At 36.1% G+C, this 25,671-nt stretch overlaps 2 protein-coding genes across 2 annotated transcripts in view; one reads left to right on the top strand and one right to left on the bottom strand.

Annotated features, from left to right (window-relative positions):
* LOC134275565 (uncharacterized) lies at positions 1–1,254 on the bottom strand. Its single transcript, XM_062757834.1, has 2 exons — positions 1,073–1,254; positions 1–731 (listed from the first exon to the last, which is right to left on the bottom strand). Exons 1-2 carry the CDS (start codon positions 1,076–1,078, stop codon positions 42–44), a joined length of 696 nt encoding a protein of 231 aa, XP_062613818.1. The 5' UTR covers positions 1,079–1,254; the 3' UTR covers positions 1–41.
* A 1,371-nt stretch (positions 1,255–2,625) lies between these two features.
* Positions 2,626–25,671, top strand: part of LOC134275582 (gamma-tubulin complex component 6-like) — a 31,376-nt gene continuing 8,330 nt past the window's right edge. The window contains 19 exon segments of the mRNA XM_062757848.1: positions 2,626–2,890; positions 4,723–4,853; positions 5,148–5,284; positions 5,487–5,578; positions 8,005–8,053; positions 8,516–8,637; positions 8,898–9,077; positions 9,310–9,514; positions 19,012–19,295; positions 19,408–19,474; positions 19,571–19,680; positions 20,897–20,988; positions 21,187–21,323; positions 21,833–21,975; positions 22,189–22,280; positions 22,442–22,530; positions 23,033–23,148; positions 25,086–25,248; positions 25,419–25,588. Coding sequence (XP_062613832.1) covers positions 2,691–2,890; positions 4,723–4,853; positions 5,148–5,284; positions 5,487–5,578; positions 8,005–8,053; positions 8,516–8,637; positions 8,898–9,077; positions 9,310–9,514; positions 19,012–19,295; positions 19,408–19,474; positions 19,571–19,680; positions 20,897–20,988; positions 21,187–21,323; positions 21,833–21,975; positions 22,189–22,280; positions 22,442–22,530; positions 23,033–23,148; positions 25,086–25,248; positions 25,419–25,588 — 2,579 coding nt within the window. The 5' untranslated portion in view covers positions 2,626–2,690.

The raw sequence follows: 25,671 nt of genomic DNA, 5'->3' as shown, positions 1-25,671 counted from the left end.
TTCAATAAACAACTGGATATCATAAGTCATTTATAAATTATTTAATAGATGGGCGAAGATGCAATGCCTCCTTGGGACCATGAATTTGAGGACCCTAGAGAAAATCCGGAGTTCATTCCACCGCTTCCACCCCAAGAGTTGGAGGATCCAAAAGAGAATCCGGGATCCACGGTCTGTCCCCAGGAGCCAGATCTGCCTCGTGAAAATCCAGGATCAATCATATCACCACGCCCCCATGAACCCGAAACATCCCCTCGAGAAATTACATCATTAGAGTTATCAGCTGATAAAAAGTCTGGGGCTGGTCCAATGAATGACCCAGGCGGAAATCTCCCTCCCTCGATCCCCTCCCCAAATGTGAATCTTCCGCTTATTCCTCCTATTTCACCGAGTCCTCCCAAACCAGATATTCCACTTAAACCGGTTATTCCTGGACCTGCACTGATTCCTCCAAATCCTCCGGAAACAATGGGAATAACCTCACCGAAGCCGCCCGATATACTTTGTCCGAAACCGCTTCCGATGAAAGTTTGGGGTGCTCCAAATCCGGACACAACTTCGGAGAGGATATTATTTATTGATCCCATCCATCCTTGTCCAAATCTTGATCCGCCCATGTAATTTCCTACCGATTCAAAGCTATTGTACGGGGCGGATATCAGGCCACCGGAGAAATACTGCTGTCCCCTGACAACACATAGTGTAGCAAATAACGACAGAATGTATGCAGCCTAAATTGAAGAGAATACAACAGTTAAGAACTACATTTATCATAGCAAAATACATTTATATGGTTAATAAAGAAAATCATCATGTCAAATTGCATGAAAATTATTTTAATCATTAATTCCTAAATAAATCTTCTTAGTATATATACAAATATAATAATCCCTTATCCTTTTATTTTCTCGAGAACAGTAAATGGAATTTTCGAAAACTGAATTAGTCTATATGAGTAAGTTAAATATGAAACACATTAATCTGCATCTCATGCTCCTTTTCAATGTCATTTCTGGACCTTAAGAAATAACATTCATTTATATAAATCTAAACAAGATGAAAAACACGTTACCTTCATCTTAGATGTATTTCTGAGTAAACTGATGTTATTTCATCCCAAAGTTGGCTTTATATATACCTTCCTCGTTTAACTTTTTGGTCACAGAGAAACAATTCTGATTGGTTGGAATCGGATTGCTTAATTAACCAGTGAATGATTGGGTTTGTAAGTGAAGTCATCAAAACGAGGTAACGACCTCGTGTATTATTTGATATTACTCGGCAGCTCGTTAGATCGCGTGTATAAGTGACGTCACGTGACGCAATAACATGGATGAAATCCCGATCACTGAATAGTTACGTGTACCCCGTTTGTTACCTGCTCCTGTACTGTGACTGATTGACCCAGCTGACCTCAATAGTACACTATTCCGAAGTTAAGCTTCAAAAGCATCAACTTGACCATTGTAAAAAGTTGAATGTGCTGTGTTGTTAGAATTCCAGGGTAAAACCAGAGCTAGGTGCATGTGGATCCCTCCCCCTACCTTTACCCGAAAGGTTCTTCCATTTTTAAAAATTTCGATGACTCTTTAATAAAGTATACGTTTATTACAGCCTAAAAAACCAAAAATATAACTGATACTAAAATACTTATTCTGCATAACTGAGAACTATAAACATTCTGTCGCATACATGTACCTCTAAGTCAATTTTCATGAATAGATTTATGAGAGAGAGAGAGAGAGAGGGGAAGGGAGAATAGTAAAATAGTATTTTCCATTTAGTAGAGAAATGAATGGGAAAAAAATGTTTAAACACTCTCCTTCATTATTTAAAAAAAAATCTTGTTACATATATTATCTGTAACGTTATGAATTGCAATTTTTAAAAAATCAGAACCCCCCCCCCCCCCCAGCCGATATTTAATTTCAGACAAAAATCCAACGAACATGTTTGTTTTGTTTCGAATTCATAATTTGGATTGTGGTTTATGATTTTTCATATAGTCTTTTAAAGAGCTACATGTATAATGGTTATTTATTATGTAAATTCGTTTTATTTTGTAATTGTTTTATATTCATTATCATATTTACTTTTTAAAGTTTTGTAATTTCCGTTTTTATTTTACATTTCGTTTTATATTTTGTGATTGATTTTTTTTTATTATTAACATCTTTATTTTGTTTTACTTTGCACTATTGAGTTTCCATACGAATAATTAAAAATTCTGACTTTTAAGTTCGAGATCGGTGTTCCAGAAATTAAAATCCCATTTTTTCAGCGGGTTCTGGTAAACAAAATAAAATATTTGAAGAAATGCTTTCGGTCACCGTTAATTTGATTCCATAGAAATGGAGAATGTTCTGTTAAAAGACATTATTTCCAGCTGCTTTTGTAAGCAAATGCGTTTTAAAAACAGATATTCGGGATGGTAACGATCGTTTTTCGATGAAAAGTTTTAACAAGATCGTGCACATCTCGCTGACCTGAAATTTATGAATTTCAACTTGATCTGGGTAGCATTTAGGCAATGTTTCATCTTTTTATTTCGTTATGTGGTTTTATGTCAGTGTACAGTATTTCTTCTAATCATCGAACTATTTCTTATTTTCTTCACCAGGTTATAGTGATCAACTGAAGAATGTAGCAATAAACCAACTTGAAATCAGCGTCAGAGAGAACTGAGGATTATGGCTTGGAGCAGCAGTGCAGAGAGCTGTGGGGATAGCATCACGGAGTTGTTTAAGCATCTCTGTAAGCTTCACTGTGTATCAGATAGAAAAGTGTCCCTACATCGACCAAAGACATCAACACTCCCCACCCAGAGAAAAGCCCTCAGAACTCTGTATGATGTCCTCTTTGAATATCATCTGGGAGATCTCAAATATTGGTAAAACATTTAACTGAAGCATATATCACAATTTTTTTTAAATTATGCAGAAACTGTGTATCTACATTTATGAAGTTCATCAAAATCTACTTTGTATCAGTGATTCATTTTGCCCTGCGTATTGCGTAATTTACGCTTTACATTCATTAAATACCCATTGGTTTTTGTCCAGTGCATCCCGAATACGCAAAGTGATAACCCATATAAAATAGAATCGAAGTTTCCAGTTTCTATTTTTATTGCTCATTCTGTTTTTCGGAACAACTGCCTCTTTCATCTTTTGTAATAGCGTTTAGAGGGGTACCGAACAGGGTGTGTAGCAACGATAGCTATGACGTCATAGCCTACTCCACTTCGTAACGCAGTGGGAAAAAAACCTTTTTTTTCACTCGATATCCGGTGAAGCATGAAGCGGTTTGAGGACTTATGTACTAAGGCTATAGCAACGAGGGTAAAACAAATATTTCAATTGGCTGCAATAAACGGAAACCAATGAAATTGTCTGTTATTCCTAGAATTGTATACAAAACCAAAGTAGGCATCGTAACAATTTACGCGTGCTATACGCCGGTCAAAAAAGTAATCAAACTGCTCCAAAATCAAGGTAAATTGAATAGTTTTTTTTTTACCCAAACAAGGACTTTAGTGATGTAAACAACAACAATGACAAAAATGATCAACATGACGTTCAGAGTTCAGATGTAGAAAAAGTTAAGAGAAAAGTAAAGAGAAATTTTCAATCAAGATGGCTATCAATTTATTCCTGGCTTAGATTAGAGAAAGACGAATCTTCATCTTGTGAATACATATACTGTATTATGTATGGACAATAACAAAATTAATAGTATGCACAAGTTATCTAAGAATCAAAATTTCCTTAATTGAAAAAGATAAAACTGCTTGATATCACAATCTTAGTTGTTGTTAAAATTCTGACCCATCAGTGTGCGAAATTAACGGTGGACCGGTAGACAATGTCTGTAGAAAATCTAGTCGGTCTATACCGATCGAAATATTAATAGACCGACTTGTCTATAGGAATTCTGAGTAAGAAACTGGTTCCCTGCTTGTCTCTAATAAACAAACCACAAAAAGGAGGACCAGTTTAAATAAAACGTCTGTATTACACTGATGTATTCCGTTCACCCCTTAGTTATAATAGTTTGTTCCACGATGTATGCAAAAATAATTCGAATCGGAATATTTTATTTTTAACATGAGGGGAGGTTAAGTTGTGATTACTTAATGGCCGCGGACACCAAAACAGTGCAGAAGAAACATGTCCTTCTTCGACCGTTTAAAGTATGTTGAGGGTGCACGCCCGGGAATTATTATTACTCTTGTCTATCAGACAGACATTCTCAATGTTTGAGTCGTTTATCAATGCTGTTGTAGTCAGTCGTCTTACCGTGTTTTTTGATTCTTGTTGTAATCTTTTATCCAGTACAAAAACTACTGGAAAGTGTAATTATTTCACCATTTTACATCAAATACGTTTATTTTAATTTCAATATTTTAGCATTGAATGTAGTATTCTAAATTTCGGTCCATAGGAAGTTGCTGCGGTCTATAGAAAATGAAATGTCTATGGACCGAAAGTCTATAGGACTTTGAAGTTAGTTTCGCACACTGCCCATTGATTCTGAGTTCTGACCCATTGTTTTCTGACAGAGGGATACACTGTACCCATTCCATCAATTTTCAAAATGAATCACTGATTGTATTATGTGAATTAATTGTTAGTGTGATTAGAAACTTTGATATAATGCACACTGACCACATGAAATCATTGTAATTGTTAACAGTTTGATTTAATCCTCTTTATATTCCAGTGACAGACTTTCAACCTTCCATTCCATGACTCCAGACTTGTGGATGTTTGAGTACATATATGATCTTAGAAGGGGAAGACAATTTGACAAAGCAGACAAACTAGAAAAACTGTTTACACATCTACAGAATGGTAGTATTGCATGTTGCAGAATTATTATATACATTAGTTGCATGAATAAATGTGTTGTCAAAGAAATTTCAACATAAACTCATTAAGTGATCTCAAAAAAAAAAAACAGAAGGGAAGGGAATGTTAGTGAATAAAAATTCAAGTTTTGTTTTTCAGTTTTGATTGCTATTAAAAACAGAGTTTTTTAAATTGAGATTTGAGTAGATTTGATGCATTGTTAAATGCAATATGGTAACCAAATTTAATCATCAATATGAATCGGACCTGTGGTTGAAATTATTTTACTTTCTGCAGATGACAGTGTAGACTTGTCCGAGATGGACTCAGTTTTGACCATTCTTCTTCTATTGGCTGATACCAGTCCAGCAACAGGGTCCCACACCATAGGACACGAAGATCAACACCTTCCAGTCGTTGTCTACAGCAAAAAGGTTTATTTTTAAAACTGCAAAATATAGGTTCTGTTAATTTCAAATTAGTTGTATTTTTGGCAAGATCCATATAAAAAAAGAAATTAAGGTAAATAATAAACATAGGCTAATGTAAATACATTCCTGGAAGCCTATCCTGTCTTTCGTATATGAAAATTCATTGTTTATTTTATAATTCATAAATGTTTTATGGAATTTTTAGGATGATGGTCATCTCCTTCCTGAAGGTCCTGTACTCTATCGGGACTCTGCTGTATACAAACCCGACAGTGCTCACTACATGCATTATCCTAGGTAAGGGAGACTACTGACACTATCCTAAGTAAGGGAGACTACTGACACATTATCCAAGGTAAGGGAGACTACTGACACATTATCCTAGGTAAGGGAGACTACTGACAGAGCTCAATACATGAAGGAGGGGCATTTTCTGAATTTTATAATCTCAGTGCTCACAGAACCTATAGTTGTTATTATGTTCCCCAAACGAAGTTGGGGAACATATTGTTTTTACTCTGTTTCTTCTTATTATGTTCCCCAAACGAAGTTGGGGAACATATTGTTTTTACTCTGTTTCTTATTATTATTATTATTTTTCTTCTTCCTGGGAAAATTTTGTCCACGAGTGATCTTGTAAACTACACATCCAACTAAGGTAAAATGTTTTTAGGGTCAGTAGACATGTTATGTAGATTTGCCGAACGAAGGTCATTTTGCGCGCACGTGCTTGCAAGAGCGCGCACGTGCAACACATGAAATGACCAATATAATGGATATTGCTGTAACTTTTCTTTTTCTTGATGAATTTTTTGGAAACTCATAATGTAAGGATACATTAGTAGTATAGACAAGATGGCATGGTCAAAATAGCAAGATCTCACGCGCATGCACGTGGGCTTCGCTCTGATTGGCTGAAACTAAAGTCTCAATATCTTTCTTGTTTCTTGTCATAATCTTTTGAAATTTTGGACATAGTCCTACATTATAAAGATCTACAGCATGATATATAAAAATTTTCATGAAAGCATGCGCATGCGCTCGTGCTGCAATCTGATTGGCTGAAACTTTTAATGGCTATATCTCCTTTGTTTTTTGACGAAATGCTTTGAAATTTAAAACATAGTCATGCATTAAGATATCCTAAAATATGATATAGAAAAAAATCATGAAATCACGCGCATGCACGTGTGCTGCAATCTGATTGGCTGAAACTTTATATGGCTATATCTCCTTTGTTTTTTGACGAAATGTTTGGAATTTTAAAATATAGTCATTCATTTAGATATTCTTCAATACGATAAAGATAAAAATTTATGAAATCACGCGCATGCATGTGTGCTGTAATCTGATTGGCTGAAACTTCAAATGGCTGTAACTCCCTTGTTTTTAAACCAAACAGGATGGGATTTAGAACATAAATAAATATAAGGGACTTCTACAAAAAGGTGAAGTCACTATGCATGTGCTTCCACGTGCGTGCACGTTAAATGAGTAAAATTAAAAATACACTCGAATTAGTGAATTTTTTAATACTTTTGGATTAAATGCTTTAATATTAAGTATATTAAAATTTGAGATATTGTAGACAAGATAATATGGTCATAATGCACATGAACACGCGTGCAATGCCTATTTTTAAATATATTTTGTATTTTTCTGGGAAGACCTTGGTTAAGTCTAAATTCCATAAAGTATTTCTTATCTAATAGAGATTACAGGGAATATGGCACCAAAAGGGAGTTGGGGAGCGTTTGGGGAACATCTGTAACGGTCCCCGTTACAATTAGCACTAGTTATTTTTCTTCTTCTTCCTGGGTACTTTTTTGTCCGCGAGTGATCTTGTAAACTGTTCACCTGAAGTAGGTAAAACCTTTTTAGGGTTAGTAGACATGTTATGTAGATTTGCGGAATCAAGGTCATTTTGCGCGCACGTGTTTGCAAGAGCGCGCACGTGCAACACGTAAAATGACCAATATAATAGATATGGCCGTAACTTTTCTATTTTTTGATTACATGCTTTGAAACTCATAATATAAATACATAATAGTATTATACACATGATGACATGATCAAAATAGCAAGATCTCACGCGCATGCACGTGCGCTTCGCTCTGATTGGCTGAAACTAAAGTCTCAATATCTTTCTTGTTTTTCGACAAGATCCTTTGAAATTTTGAACATGGTCATACACTATGAAGATCTACAGCATGACATATAAAAATTATCATGAAAGCACGCGCATGCAGGTGTGCTGCAATCTGATTGGCCGAAACTTTGAATGCCTATGACTTTCTTAGTTTTCAACAAAACAGGATGAAATTTAGAATATGAATAGGTATAATGGATTCCCACATTATGCTACTATCAAAATTGAATGCAAGGACAAGCATACACATGCGCAAAATGATTATACTTAAAACATGGTAACATTTATATTTGTATCATTTTTTTCTTGATTTTAAGTATATAGAAATATGTTAATCGTGTAGGTAACATGCCATGATCATCTTGAATATGTATGAACGTGCGCGCGCATGCAAAACGTTGAAAGACATTTATAATTGATTTCATTATAACTTTTTTATTCTTAAATGTACTTCTTCGATACTAAGCAAATAAAAAAGTCTTACAGAAATAAGGCACAAAAAGGATTTGGGGAGCGTTTGGGGAACATCTGTAACGGTCCCCGTTGCAATTAACACTAGTTTTCTTTGCTTCAGGAGTTTGTTTGAAGGAGAACCATTAACAGATCTAGGATATCTTTCAATGGTAAGTTTTTTAAGTCTTGGTTTTGCACACAAGATTTACTTCTGATTCTCTAATGATATGAACATATTGCTGATAACTTGATAACTTGATAGTTGGTCCACTTAACGATATCTGAATATGAACAATTATAGTACATGTACTTCAAATTTAGGGCAAAATGTTTATCAACTGAACATTTTTTGACTAATTAATTTTGACTTCCATGTGCATGTACAGATACTTTTTTTTAGAGCTTAATAATTTTGATAGAGATAGACATAAATGTCTAATGTTAGGCTGTGCTTAATCTTGTGAATTAAAGATTGTGATAACGAAAAGTTGAAAGTTTTAGTCGTTTACTTCTCAGTAAAGTAAATTGTGAAAATAATGTTCATTTTTTAAAGTAAAAGTAGCAATGAATGAAGGCATGAATGATTCATCTGATATGATAATGAATTGAACAAAACTAATTGTATAATACAGGAGAGCTCGTTGTCAGATGACCTTGACCTTTCGTCAAAAGGTTCCCTGTTTGGAGGTCTAGTCCAGCCTAAACAGATAGCCCTAAATGACAGACTAGAGTTACCTGACTTTCCAGAAAGTGGGTAGGTCTCACAGAAAAAAATAAAACAGATTTTCAAAGCTTTACACTACTCTGTGTGTTTTATCCCTTCTAGCTAAATGTTACTGATTCACCCCACTTCTTACAAACTCTTGAACTGTATTTCTATCAAAGCTTGGGAGTTTTGGAGATCTAACTGTGTACTCAGGTTTATCAATTGCCTTAAAAAATCATAAAGAAATCGTTAATGAATGATTAATTTATTTAACAACAAAGTGTTAACAAACCTAAACTGCTTTGTAGGATATTTGAGATTCACATTCCTCAGAAGAGGGAGAGGCAGGCTCCCCCTGTAACCCTGGATACCTCGGTGATGTCCAGTGGCTTTATATCTGACGTCCAGCTCAGGCCGAGCACGACCCACTGGGACGACTGCCTGAACATGACCCAGAGTCAGTTCTTCACATGGGACAAGCGAGGGCGGTTAGTGAAAAAATAATGCTGTCCTAATCTTTCAGTGGTTTCTAGGATTATTTTAATAATACTGTATTCTTCCTGAAATTATATTGATAGAAGAAGGTAGAAACAAGTTCTGGAACTAAACTGGCCAATTTATCTGCTACTATATATTTTCAAACTAAGTGAAACAATTTTTATGATTTGAATTTTTTTTTCATTTGACATAAGTATATAATGTCTACAATGTATGTTTCAGTCGAGGCCCCACTGAGAGACCTTACATGACGGAACTGGGACAGCGAGGGGTTCAGGAGTGGAGTAAAATCAAGAGGAGGGAACTCTGTCTGTTCTCCCCGGACCTCCAGCCTCCCCCGGTCAGGAAGTTCAGCCCCAGACAGGTCACCCAGGACCTCCTTCACCTAATGATCGGCATCCCCTCCCACCTGTTTATCATCAACAAGGTCAGCAACTTGTAAAGACAGAACAGGATTTACTGTAGTTAAAGCTGACATGAACTCTTAAAAAGCCATCATTTTTCATCTTTGTACGACTTGCTACATTCCTGTACGCCTTTGTCCGCCATATTTCTTCAATTCCGCCATATTTAATTGAAAATTTTTGGTCACCTGTACCTGCTATATATAGCCTTGTACGATTGCTTCACTTGAGTGATTTTCTAGCCTGACTGTCGACATGTACACATCTCCGATAACGAAGTTTTGTAGAAGTCCATAAACTGACCAAATACATGTTTGAAAAGTAAAAATTCAACAAAAAATAGAACTATACCGAGAATTAAATTATTTTTGAATGCATTTGCTGCAATATAGAAAATAAACTAACACGGAATACATACATGTGCATCAAACACCCATGCAGGTCGAGAAAACGCGTCAAACGCAGTGATAAAAACATTTACCTGACTTCTGATATCGTTACAGGGATGTGCACATGTCAAAAGAATTATCCTATTTTATTTTTATTGAAAAATGCATCTCAGAAGTCATGTAATCCATTGCTAACTCAACAGTAAAAGATGCTTGGACACATGTGGCCCATGCCGATCATTTTATTTGGTCAGGGAAAATATCAAAGGTTGAAAGCTCAGTGGGGTTGATTGAAAAAAAAAATGCAAGTAATTTTTTCAAAAATAAACATTACTCTTGTCTGTAATTTACGATTAAGTACATGGTTTAACTTCATCAAATTCATAAAAAAGCAGGCATTATTACGAATCATTTACCTTTTGAAGATATTTTCCTGTGATATTGGGGGGGGGGGGAAATAAAACATGCATAACACTCTCATAAAAATAATGTAAGAAAAACGTCTGAAACAGATTGGATTTCTTTATGATCAATTATTATCAAATAAATACTGTGTATTGGCTTTATTAGACCTAATATAATTTGATTTAAAGTTATTTATAATTTTATGCACTATGAAAGAAAAAGTGAGCACGTTCACATACCCGACGCTCCCCCAAAAGTCGAAGTGCTGAAATTCCCAGAAAAAAATAAAGGAATCGTAATTTCCTTGTAATATGCACATCTATACACATTGTGTCCTAAATATCTGCAAAATTTGACGAAATTGTATGCATCGGTTTATGAGGAGTTGCGCTGACAAACTGCTCACCTCTATATTCAAGATATGGCCAAAATCTAAATGTAAAAGTGCGGGAATTTCCGAAAAATAAAGAATTCGGAATTTCCTGATGATGTGCAAATATACACACACATTGTCTCTTATAAATATCTGCAAAGTTTGACAAAACTCTGTGCAGTGGTTTATGAGAAGTTGCGCTAATCAAAAAAAAAAAAAAAGACTGACTGTCAGACGGGTCAAAAACATTATACCTCACGCGTGGGGTATATTAAACGAGTTTGATTCTTTGGTACAATGATAATGAAAAGAGAATTTATTGTGAATTAAATTTCTAGACATAAATAATTAATGATTATTAGAATTAGCATATAGGAAGAGACAATAAACTCCTCGTGAGAATTCCACATTCTACCTAAAACTAGCTTTTTAAAAATCCTCTGTCTGTTGTCCAAGTTCGACACATACGTTTGAGAAGGTATTCGAGAAAGTTCCCAAAGTTCCAATTCCTGTGATTTATATTTCACGTTTATCATATCCAGGGGCGTAGCTACGTTAGGCTCGAGTAGGCACGTGCCTACACATTGTCACTAAAAAAAAAAAAAAAAAAAAGCCCATAAATTTTTGCAAAAAATAATTTAGGCCCAATGTTCATACATACAGGTTTTAAAATCGGATATAAAATTATTATTCGTCTGACCTTTTCTTTTTATAATGTTCCTACATGACATTAAGGTGCTTGTCGTAATAGAGAATTAGTACATACACGTCAAGCGTTTAATTGATTATTTAAGTCATGGATAAGTTTATCACCCGGAAAAATTTAAATTCAGTGTGTAGACCAAAATCTGTATCTAATGACAGCAACAGTGCCATAAATAACAGTGATGTGCCTACCTATCCAGATCTTGGTAAAATTATTCCCGAGTCAAAACACCAAATTTCAGATCACTGCAAAGTGGAAATTCTCAAATCTAAATGGCATCAGCATGACTTTGAATTTCCGTCAAGGTTAGTACATACTACAATATGAACACATGAAGAAACCTTACAGTCTTCTAAAATTTGTGAAATATGCTGATGGTGCCGACACCGTGCGAGCGGAGTACTTGTTATTTAAGGCCTAAGGGCCTATAAAGATCAGGCGCGGATCCAAGATTTTTTTTTCCGGGGGGGGGGGGGGGTCCAATTATGTCCAAAAAATTATACCCTAGACCTTTTCCTCACCACAACTCATTAAATGAAAAAAAAGATGGTCTTCCCAAACCCCAAATTCTCAAAATATTAATTCGGGGGGGGGGGGGGGGGGGCTAGTACTTTTTCAAAGGACAGTAACTCTTTCCAAAATTCTCAAAATCCTAATCGGAGGGTGGGGGTGGGGGTGTGAGAGAGAGAAGAGTTTTTGCTACTCGCTACGTCAATTACATACCCCTCTTCCTTCCACCTTTTACCAATATATTCCGGGGTGGCAAACGAATAATTTTTTGTAATCCACAAATTCCAGTGGGGGGGGGGGGGGGGGGTCAGAGGTCATTTTTTAGTTACTCTACATTCTCTATTTTGCTATTCCGCAAATTCCAGGGGGGGCCCCTCAACCCCCCCCCCTTTAGATCCGCGCCTGAACATGTTAACGCATTCATTTAGGGGTGGTGCATGCTGACGTAGGCCTAACATCGTATTTCATTTGAAATTGAACCAAAACGGGCTAACCTTAGACTATAACTTTACAACTGTTTTAGATATAAAATAGCGACGTTAACAATGTGTTAATGACAAGATTCAAAATATCCTATAGATCTAGTACGTACAGGGTTCAATTTTAACAAATATAATTCTTGTAATGTTTACTACTAGGCCTAAAATAAAATATCGTTTGTTTCCCCTTACCCACCGACCCACCAAAATCGCCGGGACTCAAAAAATTTTATTGCCTCATCTGAGGAAAAAATATTTTTTAAATGATTTCATTCCTATCATACCTGAACTCGGTGGATGTGTCTAATATATTTGCTATTAAACATTGATAAACAAATTTAAACTTAATCAAAAAATTACAAATGATTGAACTTTATTGTCTGATATCTAATAATTGTTGTTGGAAAAAAAATAAAATATTTTTCCTACCTACCGACCCTTAGGTCACAATGCTGAGTCGGAAAGGGGAAACAAACAATATTCTAATTTAGGCCTTATGATAATATATTTATGGGATTCAACATACCTTTCTTTGCATATACGTAAATACTAATAAAAGGTATGTTGAATCCCATTAATCTAATTAAACTTTATCTAATTATGTGCGAGCTCTCTGTGACAGTCGGTGTTGCTTTGAACACAATATTTGCTGCTTTAGCTTCGTACCTAAATATCAGTAAACAATGAATTTATTTACCAAGATCATTGTTCAGATACACATCTACAAACTATAAGAAAGTAGAAAATTATTTTCATTCTAAATATTACCTTTGATCTTTGATATTTAGTCCTCAGACACTTGTGACATGGATCAAGACCCCCACCCCCTATTCCCACCTTATTAAGGTAAAAACTCATATACATGTGTCCTTCTAGCATGAATTACATTGACAGGGTTGCATAGTACTTTACATTGGTTTTCCTTTATTATGTTATCATTTGAATTGTAGATATTTGTACATAAAGCAGTCATATAAAAACAAGTCACACATCAAATTATCAATTTCATCATTTATTTATATTGATATTGGATAGACACATTTAATTTTTCTTGTACTTGCAATATAGATTTAAATCAACCACCCCTTTTTTTGTCTTTGTCAAATTTGGTTTAAAAAATGTTGATAAGATTTGCTGATTACATAACTTTAATAATCCATGTCAGAGACAATAAATAATTTTTTGGGGCTTAAATACAAAAAAAGTCAATCCCAGATTTAAAAAAAAAGAAATAAAAAAAACAAAAAAAGAAGAAATGAAATTAGCTGATTAGAGGAGGGATGGAATATTGATCCAAGTCCCAAGTACCGAACGTAAAATAATAAGCATTGTTGGTCGTTTGCACAAAGAAAATTGAGAGTTGGATGAGTGTACCTGAATGCTGGCTATATTTAAATTTTACAGGTCCTTTGGTACCAAATCTCGGCGATTCCAACCATCTTGGTTGAAAGACCATCATTGGATGCGCTATTCTATTTCCACCGACTCTGTGTTTTGTGCGTACTGTTTCTTATTTGGCAATGCTGATTCGAAAGAAAAATCGTTCTTATCCAGTCCAATGACAGACTGGAAAAATCTGCTATCACTTGGGCGGCGCCATGAAAATTTAGCATTTCATAAGGGTTGTGTAACGGCGGGGGAAGAATTTGTACGAGTAAGTGAAGGGAAGGGAGATACCGTTGTGAGCATGCTATCATCAAGCCACAAAAAACATACTGAGAGAAATAGACATATACTTAAGACAATTATCGAAGTGCTATTACTATGTGGTAGGCAGAACATCCCTATAAGGGGACACACTGAAGATAAGAGTAACTTCATTGCCATCCTTTCTGAATTTGCCAAGAGAGACCCCGTCTTAAGCGACCACCTTGCCACGCGTCACGCGTCACGCTCTACCTACTTATCCCCTGATATCCAAAATGAACTAATCAATCTGCTTGGAAACCAGGTGCGCAAAAACATTGTGGATTCTTGCAGGAATTCTAAGTTTTTTGGGCATTATTGCTGACGAATGTACCGATTCCTCTACAAAAGAACAGATGTCTTTGTGCATTAGGTTTCTTGATAGTATCGATGGTTGTCTTGAGATACGAGAAGAGTTTGTTGGCTTTAAATATGCAGAGAGTGTGAAAGGTATGGCAGTTTCCAATATCATCATTGATTTTCTTGCTGAATTGAACCTGAATATTCAGAATCTACGAGCTCAGTGCTACGATGGAGCTGCTAACATGTCGGGGAAATACAGTGGCGTCCAGGCCAGGATACTTCAAGTTGTTCCCGAGGCTTCTTATGTTCACTGCAAAGCACACTCGCTGAATCTTGCATTGATACACAGCAGCAAGGTTATGTGCATTCGAAACATGATGTCAACAGTGCAGGATGTGGCATTTTGTTTTGATTATTCTGCAAAGCGTTTGAAAGCATTCTCCGACGAACTGGCTGAAAACGATGACGTACAGGAGCAGATGGACCGACGAACAAAACTCAGAACACTGTGCGAAACGCGTTGGTCAAGTCGAGCAGATTCACTGTTCACCTTCCGCTCAGCTTTCCCCGTGGTCGTTGCTGCCCTCCAATCACTTGAAGATGCTAAAGATGAGAAGGCATCGCAATACTTAGCTGCTATTTTGAGATTTGAATTTATCATTGCACTAGTTGTAGCGGAACACGTTTTGAGCTCTACAGTAGCCTTAACAAACTATCTTCAAAAAAAGGACATAGACCTTTTAGAAGCAGTAACAGAGGCCAAAGTCGTTATCAGGAGATTAACTGATGAAAGAAACGACATTAGTGTTTGGGATGCATTGTATGGCAGGGCAACTGAAATAGCTGCAGAGCATGACTTGCAGCCATGCGTTCCAAGAAGAGCAGGACGTCAACAACACAGAGAAAATCATCCCCTAAACAACCCGTCGGATTACTGGAGAGTTTCGTTGTATCTCGTCTTTTTAGATCACCTGGTAAACGAAATATCTAGTCGAGTAACAAAGAACGAAGAGAGATTTTTAATTTCGTATTTGCTACCAGCCAAACTGCAAGACCTTACAGCGGATGTTACAGATCGTCTGTACAACGCCTATAAGTCAGACCTCACTAGCAAAGTAGAGTTTGTGGATGAAATAACAAGATGGAGGATTAGATGGAATCTTGCTGGTACCGATACAGGACCGAATAAAATCATCGATCTCCTGAATAAAACCAACAAAGACATTTATCCTGGCATTTTCTGCGTTCTGTCCATTTTCTTGACCATGCCAGTATCCTCGGCCTCTAGTGAGCGTTCGTTTAGTGCGATGCGTAGAGTTAAAAATTATTTGAGAACAACTATGGGAGACGAAAGGATGTCCAATCTTTCTCTGTTGCATGTACAACGTCATATGCCAGTTGACATTGATGCTGTAATTGACAATTTTGTTGCTGTGAAAAACAGAAAAATCAATTTCATTTGAAGGAGAATTTGAATTTTAAAGCAATAAAAAATGATAAAATTTTGTGGATAATCTTTTTAAAATCTTACACTAAATCCTATCAATTTCATATTACATGCACAAGTCATTTTTAATACAACACGTAATACCACATGTCATGACTATGCGTGCAAAATCTGGTACAAAAATTCTTTAAAATTACATCATTTTAAAGATATTTGTAATACAAAATTTAATGTCTATTTCAATATTTTTGATGCTCAGAGTAGTGCAAATGAGTCCTAATATTTCAAAAATTTCTCGGGGGTGACCCCCCGAACCCCCCCAGCGGGAGGGGGCGACCCCCTCCAGCACCTACCCCCCCTCGGCGCTTCGCGCCTCGGTGAAACCTTCGGTTTCATTCTTCGGCCTACACGTTACAATAGTCCTAGCTACGCCCCTGATATCCCCCGCCTGAAAAGTGGGAGGTAATCGTTATGTCCGTTCGTCTGTCTGTTACGCTTTGGGGTAACCATCTCTTATCCGCAAATCCTCTGACACCGATTAGAGAAATTTAATGAAACTTTCAAAGAATCCTAAGTTTATTACATATTACCATTATGCACCTCCTATTTTACTTTTTGATCTGACACGTATGGGTTTAGCGAAATGTGGACTTTGCCATTATAACCATATGGGAGGCAGGGGGTATCATTTAGTAAGTTCATTGCTCATAATACATGTACGTCTAGTTTCTCTTTCAATTTTGGCGTTTGGGTTAATTTCCTGTCCAAAGTAAAATTATTATTCAATTTATGAAGTTTCGACATCCCGCCTGAAAAAAATCCTTGATCTGTCCTAAGGCATAATAAATGGTACAGCACAAAGTGCGTAGAATTTTATACCTATCATTGCCCCAACGGATGGTTACAGACAGAAAGAGAGAGAGAGAGAGAGAGTTCAATATACAAAAGAATAAATAATAATTATCCGTATTCAACCAGTGTCAAGTATTTCTACCCTAGCTTTTAAAATTGTTTCCCAAAATCACCTACAGAAATTATTTATATATCAAAAAAAAAAATACCTAGACTATCAGGCAGGGATACTGAAATCTCGAAATACTTCCTGTAAATACATAATTATAAAACAGTTACATTCCTCAAAATGCACATACTTTGTGGTCGGAGTGACACATTTTAAAAAAAATCTCAAAACTGAATTCGGCAGAAATTTCTGTCTTCCAAGAATATTTAAATAACGGTCATGTCAATTATTTTTGTATGCCCCCCCCCCCCCCCCCGTCCAAAAAATCAAATGCCTAAATGTCAATCTGAACAGGGGATGGCCTTTCTCCGTGTCTGTATGTGTTAAAGAATGTATAGATGTACACATAAAAATTTGTATTCTGATTAATTGCTTTTAAGATTTGAAGTAAATTATAGCCGTACATCAAATTACTTTGTTTAGATTTGAGATTAGAACTAAAATAATCAGTTATAATTGACAAATGAATTTTGCGACGCAAACCAACTGCAGGCTATATACATGACTTTGTATAGAATGTATATTAGAACTACATGTAGATAAACAATTCACAATTATAGCTTATGAACATCAGTTATAATATCCCCCCCCCCTCTTTCAGCTGCGCAAATACCAAATAACTTCTCTTTCCACTTTTGATATTTTCCCTGACCAAAATCTGATCAGCACGGACTAAGTGTATAGTCGTGGTAGTGTGTGCGGAGTAATGACAGTGTGTTAACTATTGAGCTTTTATGGAGTTTATTTCTTTTTTGTGATGCATATTTCAATAAATGGAATTCAGGGTGTATATCACTTGACTTGTGCACATCTTCGAACCGATGCAGTAACCTTATTACCAGGTATGGGTACGTTTACAGCGTTCGAGGCGTTTCCTCGACATGCATCAATTGCATAGGATCTGCAAATCAAAGACATTGGTTCTTTTGTTCCATTCAATGTTCAATGATATAAATTCAAAATGTGTTTGCAAATTTTACTGCTTTTTATTTCAAGTTTATTCTGCATAAATTGGCGCACTGTAAAAATACGTACTCATGCATCTAAATTTCTCTTCCAAACTTGCATTTTTTTCTTTTGATTCAAATAAATAATCATTCAAAAATATTGTAATGGTTTGGGCCGTGGATATCGGCCTGGATAGCTCAGTTGGTAGAGCACCTGACTAGAGATACAGGGGTCCCGGGTTCGATTCCCGGTCCAGCCATGCATTTTCTCCTTTCCTGTTACAGATTTGGTGCCGTTGACCACCCCTGGAATTGCAGGTGAAAGTCCTGCCAGGGGCAATAAGAACTTGGGTTGTGTCTTCTAGGGCGAAGACCATTTAAGGAGGGAAGAATGTAATGGTTCGGGCCGTGGATATCGGCCTGGATAGCTCAGTGGTTAGAGCACCTGACTAGAGATACAGGGGTCCCGGGTTCGATTCCCGGTCCAGCCATGCATTTTCTCCTTTCCTGTTACAATATGATTATTATGTTGTTCATTTTGTTTTTGAAATGTCTTGATCACCTCATGTGTTCTCATATGCTTTACCATCGGAGATGTGCACAAGTCGATACCCAATCCAAAAAATCATTCAAGTGTAACGAGCGCATTGGTGTATACATCGTTACAATGAGACAAAGTATCTGAAAGAAATATGGCGGAATACGGCTATAGTTGGTATGAAACAAGTCGTACATAGATGAAAATGTTGCGTTTTTAAGAATTCATGTCAGCTTTAAGGTTATACATGCAAGTAGAATATTTACCTTAGTGTTAAACTTTTTTCAACTTAAAGAATTACTTCTTGTGCATGAATAAACAATTCATCCCCACTTTCCACTCAAAATTGCATTGCTATATATGCCTGCAAATACTGTAGAATCAGCATTGTTCGTTGGGGATCAATGTTGGTGGATTTTGTGGGTTACTTTCACCCATAAATTTACATCCCCATGAACAAATTGATTCATTGAATCTATCATACAAACAAGTAACGTACAAAATTACGTCCTCATAAACAAGTAAATTTTATTGGCCCATGAATATTGACCTTCACCAATTAAAATTATTCCACAGTATGTAGCAATGAAGGTCAGGCTTTTAATGAGAAGTCTATATGAATTTTTTCATGATACAGGAGCTGTTTTAATTGTTTTTTATCCCTTTATCTTTTTATCCTGTATTCCTGACTTGATACTTTGTTTTCTGATTTTTAGGAGTTGCAGACTTTTTACCTGGGGGAAGGCTGTGAATTACATGGCCTGACACCAGAAGCCTTTCAGAGTTTTGTTGGTGATTTCATTGATTGTGGAACACGATACTGCCGTCTGCGAGCTTTTTGTGCTTCCAGCACGATTTACAATGGAGGATTGATTTTCCAGGCATTTCTTGTTGCTCTGAATCGTGTTCTCCATCACTATGCAGCAGTTGTCCTGTCCATTCAGAGTCTAAACATCCTGCAACTCAAGTTCCTCTGTCACAAGCTTTTTGCTCAGATGAAGTATGCAATTTGTTTTCAGCAGAAAGCAGCATTTTTATTAATATGTCTGAAAATCTCATTGCATAATGACTTATTTAAATTGAAAGTGTTTAAACATTTCTTTTGTTTATAGATATTTATCCACAATGTGTCATTGTGAACAACCTGTGAGAATGCAACAACTGGAGGCATTTCCAAAGGTAAAAATAAAAGCTCCAACTGTATACATTTCATGATATAAAGTGAGACTATCATGTTTTACTTGTCTCAGATAATGATTTGATTATTTTTGTCAGGGAGTGGAGCTTTTGAGTTATCTGTACCAGGAAACAGCAGACTCAATAAACACTGACAACTATCCCATGATGCTCTCCATACTACAGACTTCCTGTGGACCGTATAACCTGTAAGATTTTTTTGAGATATTTTGTTTAATGTATAAAAATACAAATGTATATAGTAGATCTATAAGCACTACCGTATAACTGGATTTTTCTACGGGATGCTATTTTTTGCGAAATTCTGCGATCAAGTCTTAATCGCAAAAAATTCAATTGCAAAACTACGTAAATAAAATCCGGAATTTTCAGTTGCGATCATCGAAGCTCTACTTTTACAGATACCGGAAGTATATGTAAATAATGCTATTGCACGTTTATTTTACAGGTAATTTACTTGATATCAACAACAATGATTGTTTTTCGAATAAATAAAACGAATTCCTAAAGATTCAATATTTATTTGTTCCTACATTGTATTTCATGATTTATTTATATGAAACCTGAATAGCAATTGTCGGTTTGGCTATTCCGCGGCTTGATCGGGTCCTTCACCAGTGCTTACCAGATTTTTCTTAATCGGTATTCTGTCCTTGAGAAAAGAATTTCTTGTGTAATATCTCCCCTACTGGGATTATATAAACTCTTTATAATCATAAATGAAAGTCCATAGTCTATGGGAACTTACTGAAACGAACTTCTATAAATTAATTTCAAAGAATTATCGTCTCGGTTTCAATTCAAAATAATTTTGACTTTGTTTCTAATTTACCCTGTGAATAATAACCCATTAATTATAACAACACACGGACGACCCACAGGTGTAGTGTCATCTATGTAAACACCCAATTAACAGCCCAAGGCCTTCACTGTTTCCAGGTAAGTCCAGACTGCATCTATTTTACGCTTGATTGGCGTGTATACAAGCGCAATCAAAACTTCGAGAGATAGAGAGTAAAATTCAATGAAATATGTGTAACGGGACCCAGGTTTTGGTTCGAGAGATAGAGAATTTTGAGAGATAGAAGTTCGAGAGATCAGGAGTAAATTTGCTTAGTTATATAGAGGAAAAAACGGGACCGGAGGTTCACTTCGAGAGATCGGAGTTCAAGCCATCGAGAGTCACCTGTATTTTAAATTGCTTTGGTTTGTTCAATAAAAAATAAAAATGGACTTAATTGTTTAAATGTCTAGTAGTAAAATTCAATAAAAATAGACTTTATTGTTAAAGTGAAATCGCAAAAATTAAAATCGCAAAAAATAAATGTATCTATTTCAAGATCAAATCGCCAAAATTTGCACCCGCATTATAAACCAGTTATACGGTATGTCCTATATTTTTAGGTTTGTGAAGGAGTGGGTTTATCACGGCGTTCTCAGTGACACTTACGGAGAGTTCATGATCACTGTTAATGATGACTACCTCAGATTTAGGGGTGAGATTTTTAAAAAACATTCAGAAACAAATATTAATTTTCATCAGATAGTTTTAGAATATCTGAGAAAAGAGAAAATCCCTTTAAGGAAAAATCAGGTGCAAGATTATTTCAAACACATATGGATTAAAACTTTGTTGCATGAGAATAATTCTTTTGTTCTGAGTACTGCTGGTAAAGTTCTTGTTTTGGTTACAGACAAGCATTACTGGAGCCACAGCTACACAATGATGGATCATGATGTCGAGTTCGTCCCGGGATTCCTCCATAACTTAGCCAGTGATATTTTTATTTGTGGGAAATCCCTCAACCTCCTAAAGACATGTTCTCCACATGTATGTAAACTCAACTTTACAGAGTTATCTTTCTTAATCTGCTGATATCCTTAGGTGATGACAGAATTGCCTTTCGTGCCTGCAAAATATGTGTATATATATAATATAATTTTTGATTTATCAGTATAAAATTAAATTGTTGAATTTATTAAATGAAATGTTCCCAAGTCTGTTGGCCTCAAGGAATTGAATGAAGAGTCTGTGTCAAAATATGAGGATGTTAATACAGTTCTTTTCCTGAGCAATATATTTAGATATTATAATTGATAGAAACTGAACAAAACAAAGATGACTTTGGCATTGGAAAAGAGAATTAAAATTGCTGTAATTTTTTTGGTATATTATTTGCATGAATAAAGAATGTAAAATAAGTTTATTTTAAAAGACAGGCAGCTTGCATACTAACACAGTAGAGATCATGTATTTTTGTAATAAAATTCTTAATGACTGTTACTTACTAAGTGGAACCATGTTTTAAATCAGACTGTACTTTTATATTAATTTTGTAGCATTTTCTGTGTGAAGTGAAGGAGCTCGACATCCCCAGAATCTCATTAACATTCTCCGACAGTGAACTCCGTAATACAATGATACAGTGCCAGATGTACATCAGCAAGATGAAGCAGATTGCCAGACAGCAAACCATGTCAAGGTTAGATATAAAAGTAGTTAAAAACCGTGTCTAGGTCAGATATAAAAATAGACAAAAAATTAATCTTTTCACGGTTACTTATGAAAATATTACAGCTTACTGTATCAAGTCAAGGTGATTAAATTAAAAGTATTTGCAAAATAAAATGATTTTTTTTGGTAATGTTTAGAACTGGCTGTATATAACAGAGATTCTTGCCCAATGTAATTTCAGACAAGCGGCGGAGGACCAGGTCCGAGAGAGGAAGAGAGATCTGATGAGACGAGCCAAGGCGGCGGCTACAAAGGAAGTGGAGAGGATACAGGGTAATGACTGGAAACATTGCTAGGCTGACATTAAGGCTGTCATCAGAAATAAACGGAACTATAATCCTTTGTATACTTGATCAATTTCACTCCATTCCTCTTAAAAGTATTGCTTTAAGTGTCAGACTTATTGGCTTTTACATATACTATGTATGTTACAGAGGCCATCTTAAAGAAGAGAACTCTAGCTAATGCCAAGAAGAGAGAACAGTTTGCCATACTAAAGAAGCAGATGGAAGAAGATCTCCAGGTAAATATTACAAGATGAAATATTTTATTCAGTATCATGGATATATTATTAAAATACCTGTTTAACAGGAAGGGAGAAATTGTGACATGCTCGACCAGGAATAAACTGGTCCCCAAATAGAAACCAGCAGTAGAACATGCCTCCTCATTAGATGTTTATTGCCCAGACAATGGTTACCATAGCTCTCCCTGTCATTTCCAGGGCATAAGATTTAATGTCCCAACAAACTAGGCAAATTAAAAATCTTCATAAAACTATGCATCAATGAATAAATTTCACAATGCTCCCTGTTATGGTCAGTCGGTTTGATTGCTTGTGGACAGATGGTAAAGCACCTTAATACTAAAATTCATGCAGAAGTAGAATATTTGATGAATCGTATACTAAGTAATTTATTTAAATGATGGCGCTCTAGAATAGGAAGGACAAATGATATGAAATTGACAGTGAATGGTTTAAAAGTGTTTATTGGAGTTACAAATCAGTTACCCTAATTTTGCAGAGGCGATCCGATTCTGTTTTAATGGAGAAGAAGGCAGACAAAGAGAGAATGGAGCTGTTACTGATACAAGAAAGAGAAATGACAGAAAAAGAAAAAGAGTTAGAGGCTGAGGCAAGGTAAGAAAGAAAACTTGGAGAAATAAAAATCTGAAAACAGAAAAAGGGAATGGAAACATGAGCTCAGGTTTGAAGATATCTTTTTTTGTGTTTTAATTCAAAAGGATTGGGTAAAATGTTTAACCAAGAAGTTCCTCGACAGAAAGCCAAGTCTATAGTATTCATAATGAAAAACCTTAAAACAGGGAAACAATATTTTACAAATTAAAAAGGTTTCTGTGTTCTTTTCACACCTTCTTTTTCATAGCTGTGAAACCATTAATTCAGATATATATTGACAATAATATCAGCAAAAATACATATTTTTAGCTCACCTGAGCCGAAGGCTCAAGTGAGCTTTTCTGATCACATTTTGTCCGTCGTCCGTCCGTCTGTCCGTCCGTCTGTCCGTCTGTCTGTCTGTCCGTCTGTAAACTTTTCACATTTTCGACTTCTTCTCAAGAACCACTGGGCCAATTTTGACCAAACTTAATACAAAGCATCCTTGGGTAAAGGGGAATTTAAATTGTTAAAATGAAGGGACATATTCGCAAGGGAAGATAATCAGAAAAGACAAAAATAGGGTGGGGTCATTAAAAAATCTTCTTCTCAAGAACCACTGGGCCAGTAAAGCTGAAACTTATGTGGAAGCATCAGTGTAGATATAAATTGTTCAAATCATGACCCCAGGGGGAAGGGCGGGGCCACAATGGGGAATCAAAGTTTTACATAGAAATATATAGGAAAAATCTTTGAAAATCTTCTTCTCAAGAACCACTGGGCCAGAAAAGCTGAAACTTATATGGAAGCATCCTGGTATAGTGTAGATTCTAAATTGTTCAAATCATGACCCCCGGGGGAAGGGCGGGGCCACAATGGGGAATCAAAGTTTAACATAGAAATATATAGGAAAAATCTTTGAAAATCTTCTTCTCAAGAACCACTGGGCCAGAAAAAAAACTTATGTGGAAGCATCCTGGTACAGTGTAGATAAATTGTTCAAATCATGACCCCCGGGGGAAGGGCGGGGCCACAATGGGGAATCACAGTTTTACATAGAAATATATAGGAAAAATCTTTGAAAATCTTCTTCTCAAGAACCACTGGGCCAGAAAAGCTGAAACTTATGTGGAAGCATCCTGGTATAATGTAGATTCTAATTTGTTCAAATAATGACCCCCGGGAGATGGGTGGGGCCACAATGGGAATCAAAGTTTTATAAAGAAATATATAGGAAAAATCTTTGAAAATCTTCTTCTCAAGAACCACTGGGCCAGAAAAGCTGAAACTTATGTGGAAGCATCCTGGTATGGTGTAGATTCTAAATTGTTCAAATCATGACCCCCAGGGAAAGGGCGGGGCTACAATGAGAGAATCAAATTTTTACATAGAAATATATAGGAAAAATCTTTGAAAATCTTCTTCTCAAGAACCACTGGGCCAGAAAAGCTGAAACTTATGTGGAAGCATCCTGGTATAATGTAGATTCTAAATTGTTCAATTAATGACCCCCGGGGGATGGGTGGGGCCACAATGGGAAATCAAAGTTTTATATAGAAATATATAGGAAAAATCTTTGAAAATTTTCTTCTTAAGAACCACTGGGCCAGAAAAAGTGAAGCTTATGTGGAAGCATTCTTTTTAGTGTAAATTTTAAATTGTAGGAAAATGACCCCCGAAGGGCAGGACCATTATAGGGAATCAAAGTTTTACATAGAAATATATAGGAAAAATCTTTGAAAATTATCTTCTCGGGAACCACTGGGCCAAAAAGCTGAAACATGTGCCCATGGAAGGATCATGTGGTAGTGTAGATTTCAAAATGTCTAAATTATGATCAGTGGGGTAGGATGGGGATGCATTAATATAACAAGGGTATATCTGCTAAAGAACAGAATGGTCAAAGCTTCTCAGGTGAGCGATGTGGCCCATGGGCCTCTTGTTTGTCTTTATTGCAGGGCTGAGATCATAGATTACTATGCCAAGCTGACCAAGGAAGCAACAGAACGAGAGGAGAAGGCAATGTGGAAGATAAGACGCTCAGTCCTCAATGAGGCCAGACGTAACTTCCTGTCCGAGGACGAACAAGCATGGAGGGAGGAAATGGAGGCCAATCCAGAGGTGAAATATCCTGAATTCTTATAAAGAAATATCTTAGCAATGACTGTGAAACATGCTTTAATAATTTCATGACAAGATTGATTTTTGAAACATTATGTGGTAAAAGTTACTTATAGCAAAGTGCTAGGGATGTCAAATTTTGATTTATAGTGAATGTTATTGAATTACAGGGCAGGAAGATTGACAGAGCCTTGTGGGAGAACAAGAGGTCGGACGAGGCAGATCTTGATTTACCAGCGTGGGCGCGGAGAGTGATAGCCAAACCAGCGCCATTAATACCAGCCATAGAGGAACCAGAGGAGGTTCAACTCCCTGCCTGGGCTGCTAGAAGACTCTCAAGGTCAGGTCAAGGTCACACTTTTAATATCAAACATATACATTACTCTTATTTATTAGAGTAATAGTTACATACACTGTACATGA

The sequence above is a fragment of the Saccostrea cucullata genome, unplaced genomic scaffold (genome assembly GCF_032062105.1).
Source record: "Saccostrea cucullata isolate Sc308-1 unplaced genomic scaffold, CSIRO_AGI_Scuc_v1 ctg461, whole genome shotgun sequence".
Classification (NCBI taxonomy): Eukaryota; Metazoa; Mollusca; class Bivalvia; order Ostreida; family Ostreidae; genus Saccostrea; species Saccostrea cuccullata.
This window is presented reverse-complemented; position numbering and strand designations above follow the sequence as displayed.